We start from the raw sequence: 19,336 nt of genomic DNA, 5'->3' as shown, positions 1-19,336 counted from the left end.
ACCCAGATCTTTTATTCAATAAATTTTAGTTAGTAATCTCTATATATAGATATTAAAATTAGTAATCTCTATATATTGCCAATTTAAAGGTACATTTAATATATTTCAATATTTTATTTTTATTTTTTTTCTAAAATTTAATGATAATTAAATATAAATGATAAAAAGTGAAGTTATAGTGTAGAAAACTCATAAACTGAGTGCATACATTTTTCTTATAAATTCAATAGTAAATAATCACAAAAATAAAAGTTGCATCTACTTAAAAAATATTTACATAATTTACTAAGGTTGACAATTGGATGAATTTAGATTTAATAGATAGATCAAATATCATCCATCAATTCATATACTATTCAATCCATTTATATCCAATAGATTACAATCTATTTATTTCATCAATGCATTCATTTTAATGGATTGAATATTCAATTTATTTATTTATTTTTAATTTGAATTAAAAACATTATTTGAAGGAAAAATCATTTAAAAATATAATATTTAATAAAGTATTTTTAAAAATCAATTTAAATAGATTTTTTGAAAAATGTTTACTTAAAACACTTTCAAAGAGGTGGTTTAAAAAGTTAAGGGTAATGTACCCCATTATAAAAGGGTGGGGTTTAAGCCATTAGATTGTCTAATGTTTATCTTCTTATTCTTTCCTGTTTCAATTGTAAAATGCAGGCATTATTCAGAAAATTCAAATTGAATAAAAAATTTCTATAAAAAATTTAGAAAATTTTAAATAAGCAAGCAACATCACAATATAATTCAACACAGAAGGTGTAAAAAATAAATTTCATAAATGGATACGTAAAAGAATGACAAGAAATAATGAAAGATAGATTCAAACTAAGATCGAAACAACAAAAGTTTTTTCAGTATACATATTATTTTTTTAGGAAAAATATATTTGTGTTTCCCATCCAAATAGTTATACCCTTAATATACATTAGATATAATGGATGGATTTGATTCCATCCACAATCAACATTATTCATTTTTTATTTCCCACAAGTATCCTCGTATTGGAGGCAATTTTGTCCGAGTCGGGAACATCTACAGGTATATGGGGCTAACTCTCCCAACAAACATTTTTTCCATCCACAAGACTCGAACCCGGATTCTTGCTTATAGGGAATCAAACATGTACCACTTGAACTAACGAACGTTGGTAATCAACATTATTCATTGAATATATCTATTTAAATCTATTACTTATGACAGATGAATTCAAAAATTTAATTTGGATGAATTTTGATGGATTGTGATAATTTTATTACCTTTATAGTTTACCATGAGGGGTTATATTATATTTAATTTTAGAATACTAATAACATAAATTTATGTTGAGAGATAACAATAGATCAAAATTTAGAGAAATAATAGAATATAAGTTTAGAAATATAAATGATTAGTAAGTGCTAATAATGATCATTTTAAATTTTGTTATCACAGCTAGATAGAAGATAAAATCAATGACAAAAAAATAATAAATATGTTCAGGTGAATGCCTAGAAATTTCCCCTCTATATATTGGCATTCATTCATGTAGAATTACCAACGAATTTTAAAATTATAAAAGATATGTAAACAAAAATATTGTCACAAAAATAAGTTGGAAATTTAAAATTGAATAATCACAAGTTGCTTTGATTAACTGCCCGTATATACTTGATTACATATCAATGAAATAAACCGGATACCTCGATCATATACATTAATTGCTTAGGCAATAAGCTAAATTATATTAATCTTTAAGCATTCTTTGTGGGCAAGTTACAGAAAATGCAAATATGGATACATCATTAAGGCCCCATCTAAGTAGACACTAATTAATTAATAACAAAAGGTTAAATAAAATATAAATATGTAAAATATTTCTACACAAAACTATAATATAGAAACACGATTTGTTCCGTTATTTTGGGAAAAAATCAGAAGAAATCATTAAAACCCTTATACTAATAATTTAAATAAAATAAGTTTATTTAAAATGAATAATAAAGTTTAAAAAAAATATGTATGTACTGACATTATACAAAATTTATAAACTGTCATTATATCATCTACCATTAATGTTTAATTATTATTGACTTTTTTAAAATAAATAAAATAATCGAAATGAAAGATGATAATAGTATACATGTGTATAAATTTTTATTTTACATTGATAAAGTTTTGTTTCGTTCCTATAAATGAGCCACAAATAAAGCGCAACGGGAATAAAAAGATAAGGAAAAAACAGGTAATGATGACGTGGACCAATGAATGAAAGGTTATAGCTTCCACCACACCACACCCTTAAATTCACTCTCTTCTTCTCTCATTCAAAAACTGCAGAATCTGAAAAAACAAAACCTAACTATTGCGTTCCCTAACCCTTCTTCTGAGGTCCCTCGACCTCCGCACTATCCCAACTCCAAGGGGTTGTGCTCCACACTCATGACTGACTCCGATACCGATTCTCACGCGCCGCCACCGGCGTTCCTTTTCCACCGTTCACCGCTGTTACTACCTTCAAATTCACTTTACAAGCAGCGATCCTGGTCGCCGGATGCTAATCGCGACGAAGCGTGGCTCCGTCGCAAGGGGAACTGGAAGAACCGTCGCAGCAAGAGCGTGACGGATGAGGATGTAGATGAACTTAAGGCTTGCATTGAATTAGGTTTCGGATTCGAATCTTCGCCTGAGGTGGAATTGGATCAGCGTCTTTCTGATACTTTACCTGCTCTTGGTCTTTACTATGCTGTTAATAAGAGTTACAACGAATCTCTCGCTCCTAAGAATGCTTCTGCAACGGCGTCGTTTTCGCCCGCTGTTTCTGATTGCGATAGCACTGCTTCTCCACATGGCAGTCCTCTCTCCGCCATGATCAGTAGCAGTAAGTTCATATTCTTAATATATATTTTAATCTCAGATTATGTAATCCTATTCGAAACGAATATAGATTAGTATTTACTGCATTTACATTTTAGGTTTTTGAACCAAACACTACGAGAGTTTTTCTACGCCTTCAAATTAGGTTGATGAATGAAGACTTAATTTCAAAATTAAATCTAACGATTAGTGATTAATTAGGATTAGTATTTTTTAGATCTATGTTTTATTAAAGTTATGCTAACATAGTTGTTATGTTATGTTATGAAGGTGATAATCCCCAGACGGTGAAGACAAGGCTGAGGCAGTGGGCTCAGGTTGTTGCTTGTTCAGTGCGTCAAAGTCCCAAACGTGAATGATTATGTTGTGATATGAATGAGTGATTATGATGATTATTGTGGTGGGTGCAGTGTGATTATTATTGTTAATTTGGGATTAACCTGTGAACCAAACCAGAGTTACCAAAGTGAACCAAACAATCTCGTAGTTTCTATCTCTGTGATATAAACGACAACGATTCCTCACCGAACCGACCGTGAACCTTAGTTAACCACTCTAATGTCTCTCGGAACCAAACTAGTTGGTTGGTACAATTTGGTAGTATTAGTAAATATAGAGCTGTCGGCAGCTCTTGTTTGTTTTTTGTTCTTGTCCATTATTTAACTAAGGTAGATCTATCATCGTATAATAATAAAAATATGCCAGTATATTACTAGTTTTGTTTTGTGACAGTGTGAAAATTTGTGTTGTTACTGCATTTGAATCTAGTGCTGTGTCCTTTTGTTACTATTCAATAGTAGAACTTTTTCTTCCTTTTTGGGCTTGCTACTTTTTTCAATGCAAGCTAGGCACAAAAGAAGAAGAATAAGATATTTAACATTCTCGTAACTCTGACAAGCATTGACTTTCTGGAGGAATACAGCTTGCACTCTAACATGGGCTGGGTTGTAATGTGGCTAATTTATTTTGTGAGAGGCACAAGACAGTGAAGATTGGAATTAATATTTTCTACTTTGAAGGGATAATCGATTTGGAATATTGTGGTGCTGGCAACTTTGTGTCTCTAGCTGTTTCTACTTTCTAACCTGTCATGACTCATGTTCCACCGATTTTTCAGCGACAAGAGGCTTAGCGGGAATTGAACATGTGGACTTTTATATAAGAAAATTTTCAGTTTTCACACGGAAGCTATTGTCATGCCAAATGATGGAAGAAATTGTAGTGTTGAAGAGTAATTCGTCAAGGAAATATTGCAATGAAAAGATGAACCACACGGATTTCAAATCCTTGATTATTACTTAGGCGGGTATAGTGACTAGTGAATATGCACCATGACATTAGATGAAGATACTCAAATAGAGAAAACATAATGAAATAGCAAATGCAAATTAACACGCCAATAGTTTTTCTTTGTAAGTCACGCCAAGAATGTTCCTCTATATAATAAATAGTGGCCAAATTATGTTATCTCTTTGTATTTTGGGGTGATTTATTTAAATGTGCGTATACATAATGAAATATAAGTAAAAAACATTATTTGTTGTGAGTTAATTGATCTAAAAGGTAAGAACTCATTCACACATTTACTCTTCTATTTTAGAAGACCAAATTGTAAAGAAAAAACGAAAAGTGTAATATTTTCATATTATTTTTAAGGCAGCAGTAAAATTAACGTTAGAGTTGTCAAGAATTTATACGTACACACATTTACAAAATATTTCTTCAATGTACTTCGACTTCTGCAAAATAGGCATGGCATATCCCCTTATGGTTTAGAATAGAGGCCAGTGTCTCTGGTTTGGTCCTTATGATATGAGAAATGATGTAATTTTTGGGATAAGGAGTTTATTGTTTTTAATATTTTGAGCTCTATTAATGTGAGGTATTGATTATGATTTTCATCCAATTTGGATTGTAATTTATTCTAACTTGCTAACGGGTGTGTTGACCCTGAAATTGTATAGTGGGCAACTTGTATTCCTGTATTTTTGGGTTCTTAGTTGGGCTGCCTTTGTTTGGTTCCCAGTTGTACCTATGGGTTAGCACTCATGTGCTTTAATTCTATTTTTTCTATATATAAAAAAAAAGTTATGTCACATCATCTCCTAACACGTGTCACAATTTTCCTTCCTTTCACATTATACTTTCTTAAATGGAAATTGACTCAACACATAGAATGAGATATCATTAGGAACATGTAATAATATTATTAAACTCAAATTGATCAATGACTCGGTCAGGGTATTGAATCAATGACTCGGTCGAACTATTGAATCAATGCTTCAATTAGTGGGTCAATGGTTGGACCAGTTAACTCGGTTTGTGTTAAAAATTCTAAAAAATTCATAATTATGTAACAATATTTAATAATCGTATACTCAAAATTTAAGAACATTATCATGCCTAATTAAACAACAAAAAGAACATTTGATTACTATAAAATGACAAGTAAGTTAATAATATCATCAAATAATATATGAACTATGCTTCAACTACAACAAAATCATACAATAAGTTTAAAATTTAATTAAACAACGAAGATTTTGTTATAATGTAAACTAACAAATGATAAATATGACTACAAATAAAGTTAAAAGTACTTGTTTTCCACTGAAAAACGATATCCATTTGGTTGTTTTTTAAAAAAAATATTTTTTTGATTGACTTGGCCGGTTCGACTAACCGAATCACTAGTTTTAGGCTTAAACTGACCGAGTTAACCCAAGTTGATGCAAAATTGATAAGATGAGAGACTCAAACTACTTAGATGTCTGATTCACGATTGAACCGGTGTGACGGGTTGGAGTCGAGTTTTATAACACTACATGTGATGTCTATCCGTTCAGATTCTTTATTATAAACCAATCAATTTTTAGTAAGTAATATAAAAACATTACATTTTAAAATAAATCTTTTTATTTATTTATGTGGCAATATATAATTGATACAAGATAAAGGATGTGACACTCTTAATACATGTTATCTAGGTTGCTTTTTAAACAATAGCTGCTGAGCAAGTTAAGACCACCATCTCATTTTTAATTGATTAATGCATTAATTAACGTGTTGGAGTACCTCATGCAAACAAAAAATGCATACACTAGTGTAAGAATTTTACACTATATGAAAACGTTGACAGAAAATCTTTAATAACGGGATTTTCCATAAAGTAAACAAGCAAATATGCTGCTCTCACTAGACCTAAAATGTATTATTTATTTCTTTGAAAAGTAAAATGTATTATTATTTCACTTAAAATTCGTTTCAATCCACTAACTGGGCCGTTGTTTACAAAAACAATTGGGCCGACGATGATGAAAAATGAATCGAAATTTGAACAAACTAAGATATTGATTTTGAGGAAAAGTAAGATTTTTCTGATCGGGATCGTCTCGTGATTTTGAACAACAACATGGTACGTTCTCTCTTTTCTTCATTCAGATTCCTCTGAATCAATTTCTATATTCTATGCCTCAATACTTCAATTTATTTTCCATTTTCTCATTTGATAACTACTATTTATTTACTCATCACTATGAAATTCGTAATCTAAACTATTCTCTTGTTGATTGGAGGGAGAAAGAAAAATTGCACGGGTTCTTTAACGAATTATGAATGAAATGAATCATTTTATGTATCAAATATAGGATTTACATAAAAAAAAAAGAGTTATTGTGAAATTATCGTTTAACTCTTTTTGTGTGTGTATGCAATTTCATTTTCAGTCATCTCTATACAGAGGGGAATCGAAGAGGTTCACTAAACCAAAAGGGCGCCATAATTTGACTCATCAGAAGAAGCAGGAGATCAAGGAAGCATTTGAATTATTTGACACTGATGGCTCAGGTTTTGTAATATATATACTTTTAGCATCAAAGTAACAATTTCATTGATATTATTGTTATTTAAATGTTATTACTTTCATGATTTTTAGGTACTATTGATGCCAAGGAGCTGAATGTTGCCATGAGGTATGGTTGTTATTCATAAGCTTAGAAATGTTGTCATGTATTAATTTCCTGTGTAGTTTTCATAAAAAAGATGCATTTTCTTAACAGGGCCCTTGGATTTGAGATGACAGAAGAGGTATTATCTATATTCCATTATATTCATTTAGCTCTGGTTGTTCCTTTCATATGATTCAATGTAGTTTTTCAGGCTACAATGATTTCTTCCATGTGTTTATTGCCAAGGGAAATATTTTCTGTTGTCACTTTAGTTCTATGATAGAAATCCAAGTTTAATATAGGAATGATTTGTGTGAAGCGTCATTTAGGATTTTCTGATGCCAGTTTTGTTGTAATGTCCAGTTTACATCTCTAATAGATAATTGACTGTGTCATTGCAGCAAATTACTCAAATGATAGCAGATGTGGACATATGACTACAAATAAAGTTAAAAGTACTTGTTTTCCACTGAAAAACGATATCCATTTGGTTGTTTTTTAAAAAAAATATTTTTTTGATTGACTTGGCCGGTTCGACTAACCGAATCACTAGTTTTAGGCTTAAACTGACCGAGTTAACCCAAGTTGATGCAAAATTGATAAGATGAGAGACTCAAACTACTTAGATGTCTGATTCACGATTGAACCGGTGTGACGGGTTGGAGTCGAGTTTTATAACACTACATGTGATGTCTATCCGTTCAGATTCTTTATTATAAACCAATCAATTTTTAGTAAGTAATATAAAAACATTACATTTTAAAATAAATCTTTTTATTTATTTATGTGGCAATATATAATTGATACAAGATAAAGGATGTGACACTCTTAATACATGTTATCTAGGTTGCTTTTTAAACAATAGCTGCTGAGCAAGTTAAGACCACCATCTCATTTTTAATTGATTAATGCATTAATTAACGTGTTGGAGTACCTCATGCAAACAAAAAATGCATACACTAGTGTAAGAATTTTACACTATATGAAAACGTTGACAGAAAATCTTTAATAACGGGATTTTCCATAAAGTAAACAAGCAAATATGCTGCTCTCACTAGACCTAAAATGTATTATTTATTTCTTTGAAAAGTAAAATGTATTATTATTTCACTTAAAATTCGTTTCAATCCACTAACTGGGCCGTTGTTTACAAAAACAATTGGGCCGACGATGATGAAAAATGAATCGAAATTTGAACAAACTAAGATATTGATTTTGAGGAAAAGTAAGATTTTTCTGATCGGGATCGTCTCGTGATTTTGAACAACAACATGGTACGTTCTCTCTTTTCTTCATTCAGATTCCTCTGAATCAATTTCTATATTCTATGCCTCAATACTTCAATTTATTTTCCATTTTCTCATTTGATAACTACTATTTATTTACTCATCACTATGAAATTCGTAATCTAAACTATTCTCTTGTTGATTGGAGGGAGAAAGAAAAATTGCACGGGTTCTTTAACGAATTATGAATGAAATGAATCATTTTATGTATCAAATATAGGATTTACATAAAAAAAAAAGAGTTATTGTGAAATTATCGTTTAACTCTTTTTGTGTGTGTATGCAATTTCATTTTCAGTCATCTCTATACAGAGGGGAATCGAAGAGGTTCACTAAACCAAAAGGGCGCCATAATTTGACTCATCAGAAGAAGCAGGAGATCAAGGAAGCATTTGAATTATTTGACACTGATGGCTCAGGTTTTGTAATATATATACTTTTAGCATCAAAGTAACAATTTCATTGATATTATTGTTATTTAAATGTTATTACTTTCATGATTTTTAGGTACTATTGATGCCAAGGAGCTGAATGTTGCCATGAGGTATGGTTGTTATTCATAAGCTTAGAAATGTTGTCATGTATTAATTTCCTGTGTAGTTTTCATAAAAAAGATGCATTTTCTTAACAGGGCCCTTGGATTTGAGATGACAGAAGAGGTATTATCTATATTCCATTATATTCATTTAGCTCTGGTTGTTCCTTTCATATGATTCAATGTAGTTTTTCAGGCTACAATGATTTCTTCCATGTGTTTATTGCCAAGGGAAATATTTTCTGTTGTCACTTTAGTTCTATGATAGAAATCCAAGTTTAATATAGGAATGATTTGTGTGAAGCGTCATTTAGGATTTTCTGATGCCAGTTTTGTTGTAATGTCCAGTTTACATCTCTAATAGATAATTGACTGTGTCATTGCAGCAAATTACTCAAATGATAGCAGATGTGGACAAGGATGGCAGTGGATCAATTGATTATGAGGAATTTGAGCACATGCTGACTGCTAAAATAGGAGAAAGGGACACTAAAGAGGAGCTCATGAAAGCCTTTCATATTATTGATCAAGATAAAAATGTGAGTTTGTACTAGTATGCATAATTTGTACTCTTTGATTCTCATTATTTATGCCCAATGCAGGGAAAGATATCTGTCTCAGACATCAAGCACATTGCAAAAGAGCTAGGCGAAAATTTCACTGACAGAGAGATTCAGGAGATGGTTGATGAAGCAGACCGACATAGTAAGTTATCCCAATCATATCCTGATGTCTATGCTTTATATTATGCTGACATACTGCTATGTGTATATGACAAGTATTACCAATACTTTGAACCTCTATTTATTGGTTTTCTGCATCAAAAGTAGATGGACTACTGCTCCACTTTTAGTATCCTACACTAATGTTTGAAGTTCCTTTATCATCCAGTGTAGTTAGAATAGCACGAGTCACATGATTCATTTCCTGGACTATTGTGATTTATGATAGTTGAATCCAAATCACAGCAGGACCATTACTGAATCATGAGTATTATGTGTCAAATCACAAGATTTGTGATTCTATGCTGTCCCTCGCGCAAGAGTTGGGTTGTGCACAAACCCAGTCCTGGAAAACAAATTTAGGGTATTGTTTCTGGGTGTTTTTTATTTAAATCCTCTTCACACCTTGCACGTATACTACCCAATGTGCTATTTTGTGCCTTGTGTTCCCTTCCCAAAGGCTAACTTACAATTGTTGGTCTCCCATGCCCCTATGGTAATTGTTCAGTAAGTTTCTCCTCTGTGATGTGGTTATGGTGTTCTGCTGTTTTTTTAGTGGGTATGTGGGATACAATGGCTCAAAGAAAGAAAGAAAAAAGTTGATGTCACACTGAACCATTGTGAAGAAGTTCCACCATATGGGCTTCTAGTTAAATGCAAGCCTTCTTCACATGTGGGGGTGGTCTTGCAAGGATGCAACATCACCCCTAGTTGGAACAAAGAAGAATGTGAGTGTTTGTACATCCCCTCCGGATGAAGTTAGAGATATGTGAAGTTGTTAAGCAACAAAAAATAGGGTAAAGAGGTAAATAGTCTAGAATATTTTGAAAAAATTGGATTCCAAGATGCTGGTGCAACAAAAGGGAACTATGGAGTAACTTGTTAAGAAGGGGGAGGGAGGAACTTAAAATCATTACTGGTGATTCAAGAAATTGGTAAATTTATCCATGTCATTCAATCCTGAAGTTTGTGAGTTTCTGACTATAGGGGTTTAAGTATTTAGTTTCTAGTGATAAGGAGCCACTGTGACCTGTTTATTTGGTAGAAGTTGCTCTATTTAATCATTATAAACAAGTAGGATGGGAGATTGTTTATAAAAGGCTACTAATCAACATAATATTTGGACATCTCAATAGTTCATCTTATGCTGATGCTAGTAAATTCCATTTTCTTCTCTGCATTTACTTTACATGTCCATGGATTTTTCAAATTTGTTCCCATGATTGTGAAATGTTACATATGTTTTTTGGATTCAAAATGTGCAGATGATGGAGAGGTTAATGCAGATGACTTCATAAAGATGATGAAAAGAACCAACTATCGTCATTAATCATGTCTATGTGTGGTAGTTGTGTCTTTGTTTAGCTGGAATATTTAGTATAGAAAAATATCAACTGAAGCTATATGACTGGAATTTGTGGAAATTGTACTAAACTTAATGCTATGGGTTATGTATTGTCCGTTCATAATATATGTCTGTCAAATGTTCTGACTTTTTATTGCACATATCTTATTTCCCAATAGACTGGGAACAGTTGGGCAAATACGTATATATATCCATCACACTAAATAGTTTATTTACTTTGTTCAAAAATAGGTATTTAACACCGTCACTAGTACTAGTAGTGTTACTAAGTGTAGGATAATTTTCTTGCAGAGTAAAACATAAATAAAATGCCATTTCTCAAAACTGATACTTTCCTTTACAATAATGGAAAGAATATAGTTGGACAATTAATGATCTCGATACATTAAAACCATCATAAGAAAATAATGAAAATTGATCTAGGCTTGATAGATACCACATTTTTGCATGCTAAATCAATTCCCCTGTTACCAAATTAGCACAGAAGACAAGGATAACAAGCTGTACAATATATAATCTGATGTTGCCAACAAAAATCACATATTGAACTAAACTAGCTCTACCAAAATTTATAGTATGTCTAAATTTAGTTTCCTGAAGTTTAAGTATAGCTTCTCATTGAAGCCCTCCTCTCAATGCAAAAAACCTGTCTTCAAGTTAAGACAGATATCGAATGCAGATGCAGGATCAAGTTGCCAACCAAAACCAGGAGAAATGACATGTGTATGAGAAATTTGATACCAACAAACATGGCAACAGTTCCCTTCAAGAGTACAAGGCAAGTACAAGGGCTTTGTACTTCGGCTTTTATAGTCGATATGGGTTCACTAACTTCAAGAGTTTATGAAAATGTTCAACAAAGACGATAGAGAGGGTTCGGGTGAAAGAAACTGAGATAGAGACTGCATAAATATTTGATTTGGATGGTTATAAATGTTGGCACAACCTTCATCTTCTATCTGTCATTATAAAAGTCTACATATGAAAAATCGTTATAAAAAAATCGGCCAGTATATATGTTCTGTGTAGTAGCAACTAGTAGCTGAAAATTCAAGGCAATGGGAGCTTCAAGTCTTCAAACATTCATAAGGACAGCGAACACTCAAATTCTATTTTCTTTGGCCGAGAGCAAAGATTAAACTCTTCATAAAATGTCAAGAATCTGCAATATGTTCAACACATCTATCCATAAGATCGATTAAAAACAAAAAGAAATGCTTATAATAACTGAAAACATGGTTCAATAAAACAATAACAGAAAAAGTCTTTTTTCCAATTAGGTAGATTAATTACATGGATGCCTTCAGAAACTTATTTAAATCTAAGTCGCTTCACTTCTAGTTTTTATTGGTCTTCATTTACTTCCAATTACATGGTTACTCTCGACATGGTTTACTCTTCTTACTAAGACTTTTGGTAGCTTTCTCATATGACCAAACCACCCAAAATTACATTCTACAATCTTTTCCCCAATAGGTGTTACTTGTGTATCCTCGCTAATGCATTCATTTATAATGTTATGTCTTGTATGTTCAGTAATCCAACACAACACCTTAGTCTTTGCAACACTAAGAATGTGATCTTATTCTCTTTTTACTGCTCAACTTTCAGTACCATAAAACATCATGGTTTTTAATACAGTAAATTTAACCAACATGGGATTAAAAGGAAATAAACAAGAGTGTTTCAGCTAATAATACAAAACTGAAAAGAATATGTACATGTATATGAATAGACCTCAACAAATTCAAACGTGACAAATGCAATATGATCCTGATATGGAAAATTAGCAACTTACTCGCATTGGCATCTCTTGCATGATAAAACCACTGCTTTCTTCAATACTCTTTAAAGTAACCACTTCCCCACCAACAACCATATTGATGACAATTCCATCTGCACAACAGTGAGGAATCTTAGCAACAATGGGAAATCCCAAACTAAATCTTAAAAAAAATCATAGGACTATGTATCAAAGGCAGGACCAGCTGTTAAACAAGTTGCCATACGCCTCCCATATGTTTCCTGCAGTAAACATAAAAATTGATGAGCAACATAGAAAGACTACATTAGGTGACTGGTAACGGTAATAGGTGCACATGCCCGACTTTCACAGCACATAAACAACCAACCATCATTCTTCATCAATGCTGAACAAGTGAAGGTAAAATGTAGCTAGGTGTACAGATGAACGACTCTTGTGAAACAAAAGTATAACTTGAGAACCAAATTCCAAAAATATAAAGTGAAAGGGCACAGTTTTTACAATCTCAAGAGCAAAAGAAACAACATATTAGTTGGCAATCACTATTTGCTGCTTGGTATAGGTGGTCAGTCATTTGAAAACTGAAATGGCTAATTACCACATGACCTTCCACTTAAGCAATAACATGTCAGGAAAGTGAAGCTGACACCACAAATCACAACTGAGAAATAATTTGATGACACCAACTTCACTAGAAGGAAAAATAAGTTCAAAAAAACACTACATGATACAAAGGACAACCAAGGTAGTAGGTATGGGCATGGCACACATGAACGCAAGCAGACATGGCAAATAGCAAGTATAGGGGAAAGAACCTTCTTTGCTGGTAAGTCGTAGTTAATCAGAAGATGACCATTCATGGGAGGCTCCCCAGAAGCAAGGAGAGGAAGGCAAGTGTCTGTTACAATGATCACATGAGATCTATCATCATCCTTCCCCACCTCATCCTCATTTCCCGCTCCAGTATGATTAGTCTGGTTCCACCTTGTTGTCACTTGGCGAAATTTGTCTAAAATAAAAGCACGCTCATCTTCAGCAAGGTCACTGTACTGAATACGGTACACACGAATGAGTAGAGAACAACAAATTAGCAAAAAACTATAGTGCATGAAACTATAGAGACCCAAAATTCCTGAAACAATTCTAAATATTATCCTTACCAAACAAACTAACCAATATATATATATATATATATATATATGTATAGCAGAAGGTGTTTAAAAACACAAATCCCAGAAAACAAAACATGAATATTGCATCTCTAATCCACTGAGGTTTTATCAAAATTTATGAACATGTCTCAAGATAAACAGATAGGACATAGAAACATTACCAAGAACAACGAGAAAGAAATAGAAACAACGGTGAGAGGCATACTTAAACTTAAAGTATAAAATACACAACTGGTGGCAGATCACAAGGGACAGTTCCACCAAAAGAGGGAAGGAAAAATACCAAAGCTGAATACGAAACGAACGGGAGAGGGGAAAGAGAAGAGCAGAGAGAGTCGAGGTCATCGCGGGTGCTACAACAAACAACAATGGGGAAGTATTGACGACGACCCACCAAGTCAAGAAGATCAACCATGGTTTGCTACACAGTCACAATATCCGAGTATTATCTAATGAACGGAACAAAGGTTTCACAATCTATGTACAATTTCAGAAATGAATGAAAATAATAATACCCCTTTGAATTGAAGCCTGTCTATTATCTAATGAACGGAACAAAGGTTTCACAATCTCTGTACAATTTCAGAAATGAATGAAAATAATAATACCCCTTTGAATTGAAGCCTGTCTATTATCTAATGAACGGAACAAAGGTTTCACAATCTCTGTACAATTTCAGAAATGAATGAAAATAATAATACCCCTTTGAATTGAAGCCTGTCTATTATCTAATGAACGGAACAAAGGTTTCACAATCTCTGTACAATTTCAGAAATGAATGAAAATAATAATACCCCTTTGAATTGAAGCCTGTCTATTATCTAATGAACGGAACAAAGGTTTCACAATCTCTGTACAATTTCAGAAATGAATGAAAATAATAATACCCCTTTGAATTGAAGCCTGTCTATTATCTAATGAACGGAACAAAGGTTTCACAATCTCTGTACAATTTCAGAAATGAATGAAAATAATAATACCCCTTTGAATTGAAGCCTGTCTATTATCTAATGAACGGAACAAAGGTTTCACAATCTCTGTACAATTTCAGAAATGAATGAAAATAATAATACCCCTTTGAATTGAAGCCTGTCTATTATCTAATGAACGGAACAAAGGTTTCACAATCTCTGTACAATTTCAGAAATGAATGAAAATAATAATACCCCTTTGAATTGAAGCCTGTCTATTATCTAATGAACGGAACAAAGGTTTCACAATCTCTGTACAATTTCAGAAATGAATGAAAATAATAATACCCCTTTGAATTGAAGCCTGTCTATTATCTAATGAACGGAACAAAGGTTTCACAATCTCTGTACAATTTCAGAAATGAATGAAAATAATAATACCCCTTTGAATTGAAGCCTGTCTATTATCTAATGAACGGAACAAAGGTTTCACAATCTCTGTACAATTTCAGAAATGAATGAAAATAATAATACCCCTTTGAATTGAAGCCTGTCTATTATCTAATGAACGGAACAAAGGTTTCACAATCTCTGTACAATTTCAGAAATGAATGAAAATAATAATACCCCTTTGAATTGAAGCCTGTCTATTATCTAATGAACGGAACAAAGGTTTCACAATCTCTGTACAATTTCAGAAATGAATGAAAATAATAATACCCCTTTGAATTGAAGCCTGTCTATTATCTAATGAACGGAACAAAGGTTTCACAATCTCTGTACAATTTCAGAAATGAATGAAAATAATAATACCCCTTTGAATTGAAGCCTGTCTATTATCTAATGAACGGAACAAAGGTTTCACAATCTCTGTACAATTTCAGAAATGAATGAAAATAATAATACCCCTTTGAATTGAAGCCTGTCTATTATCTAATGAACGGAACAAAGGTTTCACAATCTCTGTACAATTTCAGAAATGAATGAAAATAATAATACCCCTTTGAATTGAAGCCTGTCTATTATCTAATGAACGGAACAAAGGTTTCACAATCTCTGTACAATTTCAGAAATGAATGAAAATAATAATACCCCTTTGAATTGAAGCCTGTCTATTATCTAATGAACGGAACAAAGGTTTCACAATCTCTGTACAATTTCAGAAATGAATGAAAATAATAATACCCCTTTGAATTGAAGCCTGTCTATTATCTAATGAACGGAACAAAGGTTTCACAATCTCTGTACAATTTCAGAAATGAATGAAAATAATAATACCCCTTTGAATTGAAGCCTGTCTATTATCTAATGAACGGAACAAAGGTTTCACAATCTCTGTACAATTTCAGAAATGAATGAAAATAATAATACCCCTTTGAATTGAAGCCTGTCTATTATCTAATGAACGGAACAAAGGTTTCACAATCTCTGTACAATTTCAGAAATGAATGAAAATAATAATACCCCTTTGAATTGAAGCCTGTCTATTATCTAATGAACGGAACAAAGGTTTCACAATCTCTGTACAATTTCAGAAATGAATGAAAATAATAATACCCCTTTGAATTGAAGCCTGTCTATTATCTAATGAACGGAACAAAGGTTTCACAATCTCTGTACAATTTCAGAAATGAATGAAAATAATAATACCCCTTTGAATTGAAGCCTGTCTATTATCTAATGAACGGAACAAAGGTTTCACAATCTCTGTACAATTTCAGAAATGAATGAAAATAATAATACCCCTTTGAATTGAAGCCTGTCTATTATCTAATGAACGGAACAAAGGTTTCACAATCTCTGTACAATTTCAGAAATGAATGAAAATAATAATACCCCTTTGAATTGAAGCCTGTCTATTATCTAATGAACGGAACAAAGGTTTCACAATCTCTGTACAATTTCAGAAATGAATGAAAATAATAATACCCCTTTGAATTGAAGCCTGTCTATTATCTAATGAACGGAACAAAGGTTTCACAATCTCTGTACAATTTCAGAAATGAATGAAAATAATAATACCCCTTTGAATTGAAGCCTGTCTATTATCTAATGAACGGAACAAAGGTTTCACAATCTCTGTACAATTTCAGAAATGAATGAAAATAATAATACCCCTTTGAATTGAAGCCTGTCTATTATCTAATGAACGGAACAAAGGTTTCACAATCTCTGTACAATTTCAGAAATGAATGAAAATAATAATACCCCTTTGAATTGAAGCCTGTCTATTATCTAATGAACGGAACAAAGGTTTCACAATCTCTGTACAATTTCAGAAATGAATGAAAATAATAATACCCCTTTGAATTGAAGCCTGTCTATTATCTAATGAACGGAACAAAGGTTTCACAATCTCTGTACAATTTCAGAAATGAATGAAAATAATAATACCCCTTTGAATTGAAGCCTGTCTATTATCTAATGAACGGAACAAAGGTTTCACAATCTCTGTACAATTTCAGAAATGAATGAAAATAATAATACCCCTTTGAATTGAAGCCTGTCTATTATCTAATGAACGGAACAAAGGTTTCACAATCTCTGTACAATTTCAGAAATGAATGAAAATAATAATACCCCTTTGAATTGAAGCCTGTCTATTATCTAATGAACGGAACAAAGGTTTCACAATCTCTGTACAATTTCAGAAATGAATGAAAATAATAATACCCCTTTGAATTGAAGCCTGTCTATTATCTAATGAACGGAACAAAGGTTTCACAATCTCTGTACAATTTCAGAAATGAATGAAAATAATAATACCCCTTTGAATTGAAGCCTGTCTATTATCTAATGAACGGAACAAAGGTTTCACAATCTCTGTACAATTTCAGAAATGAATGAAAATAATAATACCATTTTGAATTGAAGCCTGTCAACTGCTAGATAGAAGTGGCGTGACTGACTGGAAATAAAACAAGAAGAAGAAAGGTTACTTATTACTTATTAGAATTATTATAAGTTCACCATATGAATGAAAATGATGAACAGTACCCGGATTGTCCAGTGTGAAACGGTGGAGAGGAAGCTTCGACGGTATCAATCGCCATGATCCTTCAGCTTCACCTCTCTTAGCAAACTCTCGACACCTGGGCCAAGAGGGGTTTAGATTAGATGGAGTCTAAATCCAAGTTATAGAATATATCATACATTTTTAATACTTTATTTTCTTTTACTTTTTTACATTATAAAACTCAGTCTAACAAAATCATACCCCTGAGTGATTAAGAGACTTAGGTTAAGACACTCCACCAGATTTTGAAAAATAGCTATCTTATAGAGAATTTGATTTTAAGACTCTACATGAATGTCCTGAGACTACTTTAATCATTCAATGGAAAATAGGCAGTGACGATTTGTGTAGAATCTACTTTGCGAGTCTATTTGTCCAACAACAATTATATAAGTATGAAGTTAACACTCATTTAACCATTCTAAAAGACACAATCATATAAATACGTAGTAGAATAAATTAGATCTAAGTCAAATATTCATGTACTCCACCCTCCTATCACTCTCACCATGAATACCTATCACATGGGGGTCCTTTGAAAGTACAGGACATATTCCCAATTTTTAGAACACTAGACCTATTAATAAGTGGGACATATTACCAATCTTCATATTCCTCATACCCCACTAAGTATGAGACTCGTGTATCGGATTACCTTTCTAGACCTAATAATAACTGCATAAATGAGAGATTGATCATTAGGTTTATATCATTGCTATAATTAGAATCCACCTGGGACCCATTTTCTCCAGATTTTACAATCTGAACAAGCTCATCAGATTCATGAGAAGAAATCAACACAAAAACAGCTTAACAGTTCACAACACAGAAATATCTAATAATTTTCCTATCTAAGGGTAAATCGTGAACAATAACACAAGAGTAACACATATAAGTTTATTTACCTTGAGATGAATAACACAAAAATTGTTGCCGCTGTTGAAATTCTCGCCACAGTCCTAAACAGTCATCAGAATCCTTCGATAAAAGCAAAAAGAAGGGGAAAACGGTCCTTCAATAACGTAGTGTGAAAGCAAGATTCGAAATATGAATGAAGAAAACTTACAACAACAAAATAGCGGCGTTTTGTGAAGCTTTATCGGTGAAGATTCTGGTTCGCGTTCAGTGTTACCACTACACGAGTGGGACACAGCAAACCTTTTAATGGTAATATCTGATGTTTTAAATTGAAAATAAATCCATCCATTTTTAATATATTACTTTTTTTTACCAATCGTAAGTTTTATTTATAAATTGGGTTGGTTTTCATATATAGAAGAAAAGAGTCACGAAATAGTTTCGCTAAAATTATATAAATCACTTTTTTTATTCTTACCTAAACCATTTTTAATTTTATACTTAATAGTGTTGAGGTCGAACAATATTGCGTGATATTATATATTTCATTTTTTATAATTAAAATATATTTGTTCAGTGTATTTTATATTATAATGTTTTTGTGTTTATGATAATGTATAGTTTAAGGTGAGGGATGTGGTTAATTAATATGTTAGTGATGATTAATTATAATTATATGATTTTTTTGTAAAAATTAAATAATGTGAAAGGCAAAATAGGAATATATAAATTATGCCATGGTGGTGGTTACACCATGTTTTGACTTTATATATAGTATAGAAAGTATAGAATATAGAATAGATATTATACTCATTATTTTTGTATGTAAGTGTATATACAAAAAAAATGGGTAAAAAATATAATTAAATTATACA

General features: G+C 32.1%; 3 protein-coding genes across 10 annotated transcripts; 2 read left to right on the top strand and 1 right to left on the bottom strand.

Annotated features, from left to right (window-relative positions):
- Positions 2,247-3,705, top strand: LOC109331550. Of its 2 annotated transcripts, none has more exons than XM_019566119.1 (2): positions 2,247-2,881; positions 3,154-3,705. In XM_019566119.1, exons 1-2 carry the CDS (start codon positions 2,275-2,277, stop codon positions 3,240-3,242), a joined length of 696 nt encoding a protein of 231 aa, XP_019421664.1. In that variant the 5' UTR covers positions 2,247-2,274; the 3' UTR covers positions 3,243-3,705. The 2 variants fall into 2 exon arrangements, with proteins under 2 accessions (XP_019421664.1, XP_019421662.1); XM_019566117.1 differs by having other exon boundaries at positions 2,252-2,887.
- On the top strand, positions 6,174-10,872 carry LOC109330458 (probable calcium-binding protein CML20). 2 transcript variants are annotated; one of them, XM_019564632.1, is made up of 7 exons: positions 6,174-6,298; positions 6,609-6,729; positions 6,818-6,854; positions 6,942-6,969; positions 9,038-9,190; positions 9,254-9,356; positions 10,639-10,872. In XM_019564632.1, the coding sequence occupies exons 1-7, from the start codon at positions 6,296-6,298 to the stop codon at positions 10,701-10,703; spliced, it is 510 nt and encodes a 169-aa protein (XP_019420177.1). In that variant the 5' UTR covers positions 6,174-6,295; the 3' UTR covers positions 10,704-10,872. The 2 variants fall into 2 exon arrangements, with proteins under 2 accessions (XP_019420177.1, XP_019420175.1); XM_019564630.1 differs by lacking the exons at positions 6,174-6,298; positions 6,609-6,729; positions 6,818-6,854; positions 6,942-6,969 and adding exons at positions 7,980-8,104; positions 8,415-8,535; positions 8,624-8,660; positions 8,748-8,775.
- On the bottom strand, positions 11,631-18,756 carry LOC109330504 (ATP-dependent RNA helicase eIF4A). 6 transcript variants are annotated; one of them, XM_019564705.1, is made up of 9 exons: positions 18,670-18,756; positions 18,509-18,581; positions 17,585-17,711; positions 17,447-17,495; positions 13,960-14,097; positions 13,320-13,553; positions 12,725-12,764; positions 12,538-12,635; positions 11,631-11,901 (listed from the first exon to the last, which is right to left on the bottom strand). In XM_019564705.1, exons 3-9 carry the CDS (start codon positions 17,638-17,640, stop codon positions 11,884-11,886), a joined length of 633 nt encoding a protein of 210 aa, XP_019420250.1. In that variant the 5' UTR covers positions 17,641-17,711; positions 18,509-18,581; positions 18,670-18,756; the 3' UTR covers positions 11,631-11,883. The 6 variants fall into 6 exon arrangements, with proteins under 6 accessions (XP_019420250.1, XP_019420253.1, XP_019420249.1 ...); XM_019564708.1 differs by having other exon boundaries at positions 17,585-17,679; XM_019564704.1 differs by lacking the exon at positions 18,670-18,756 and having other exon boundaries at positions 18,509-18,648.

This window comes from Lupinus angustifolius, chromosome LG17, assembly GCF_001865875.1.
Source record: "Lupinus angustifolius cultivar Tanjil chromosome LG17, LupAngTanjil_v1.0, whole genome shotgun sequence".
Lineage (NCBI taxonomy): Eukaryota > Viridiplantae > Streptophyta > Magnoliopsida > Fabales > Fabaceae > Lupinus > Lupinus angustifolius.
The sequence above is the reverse complement of the archived record's forward strand: the minus strand, read 5'-3'. Positions and strand labels throughout refer to the sequence as shown.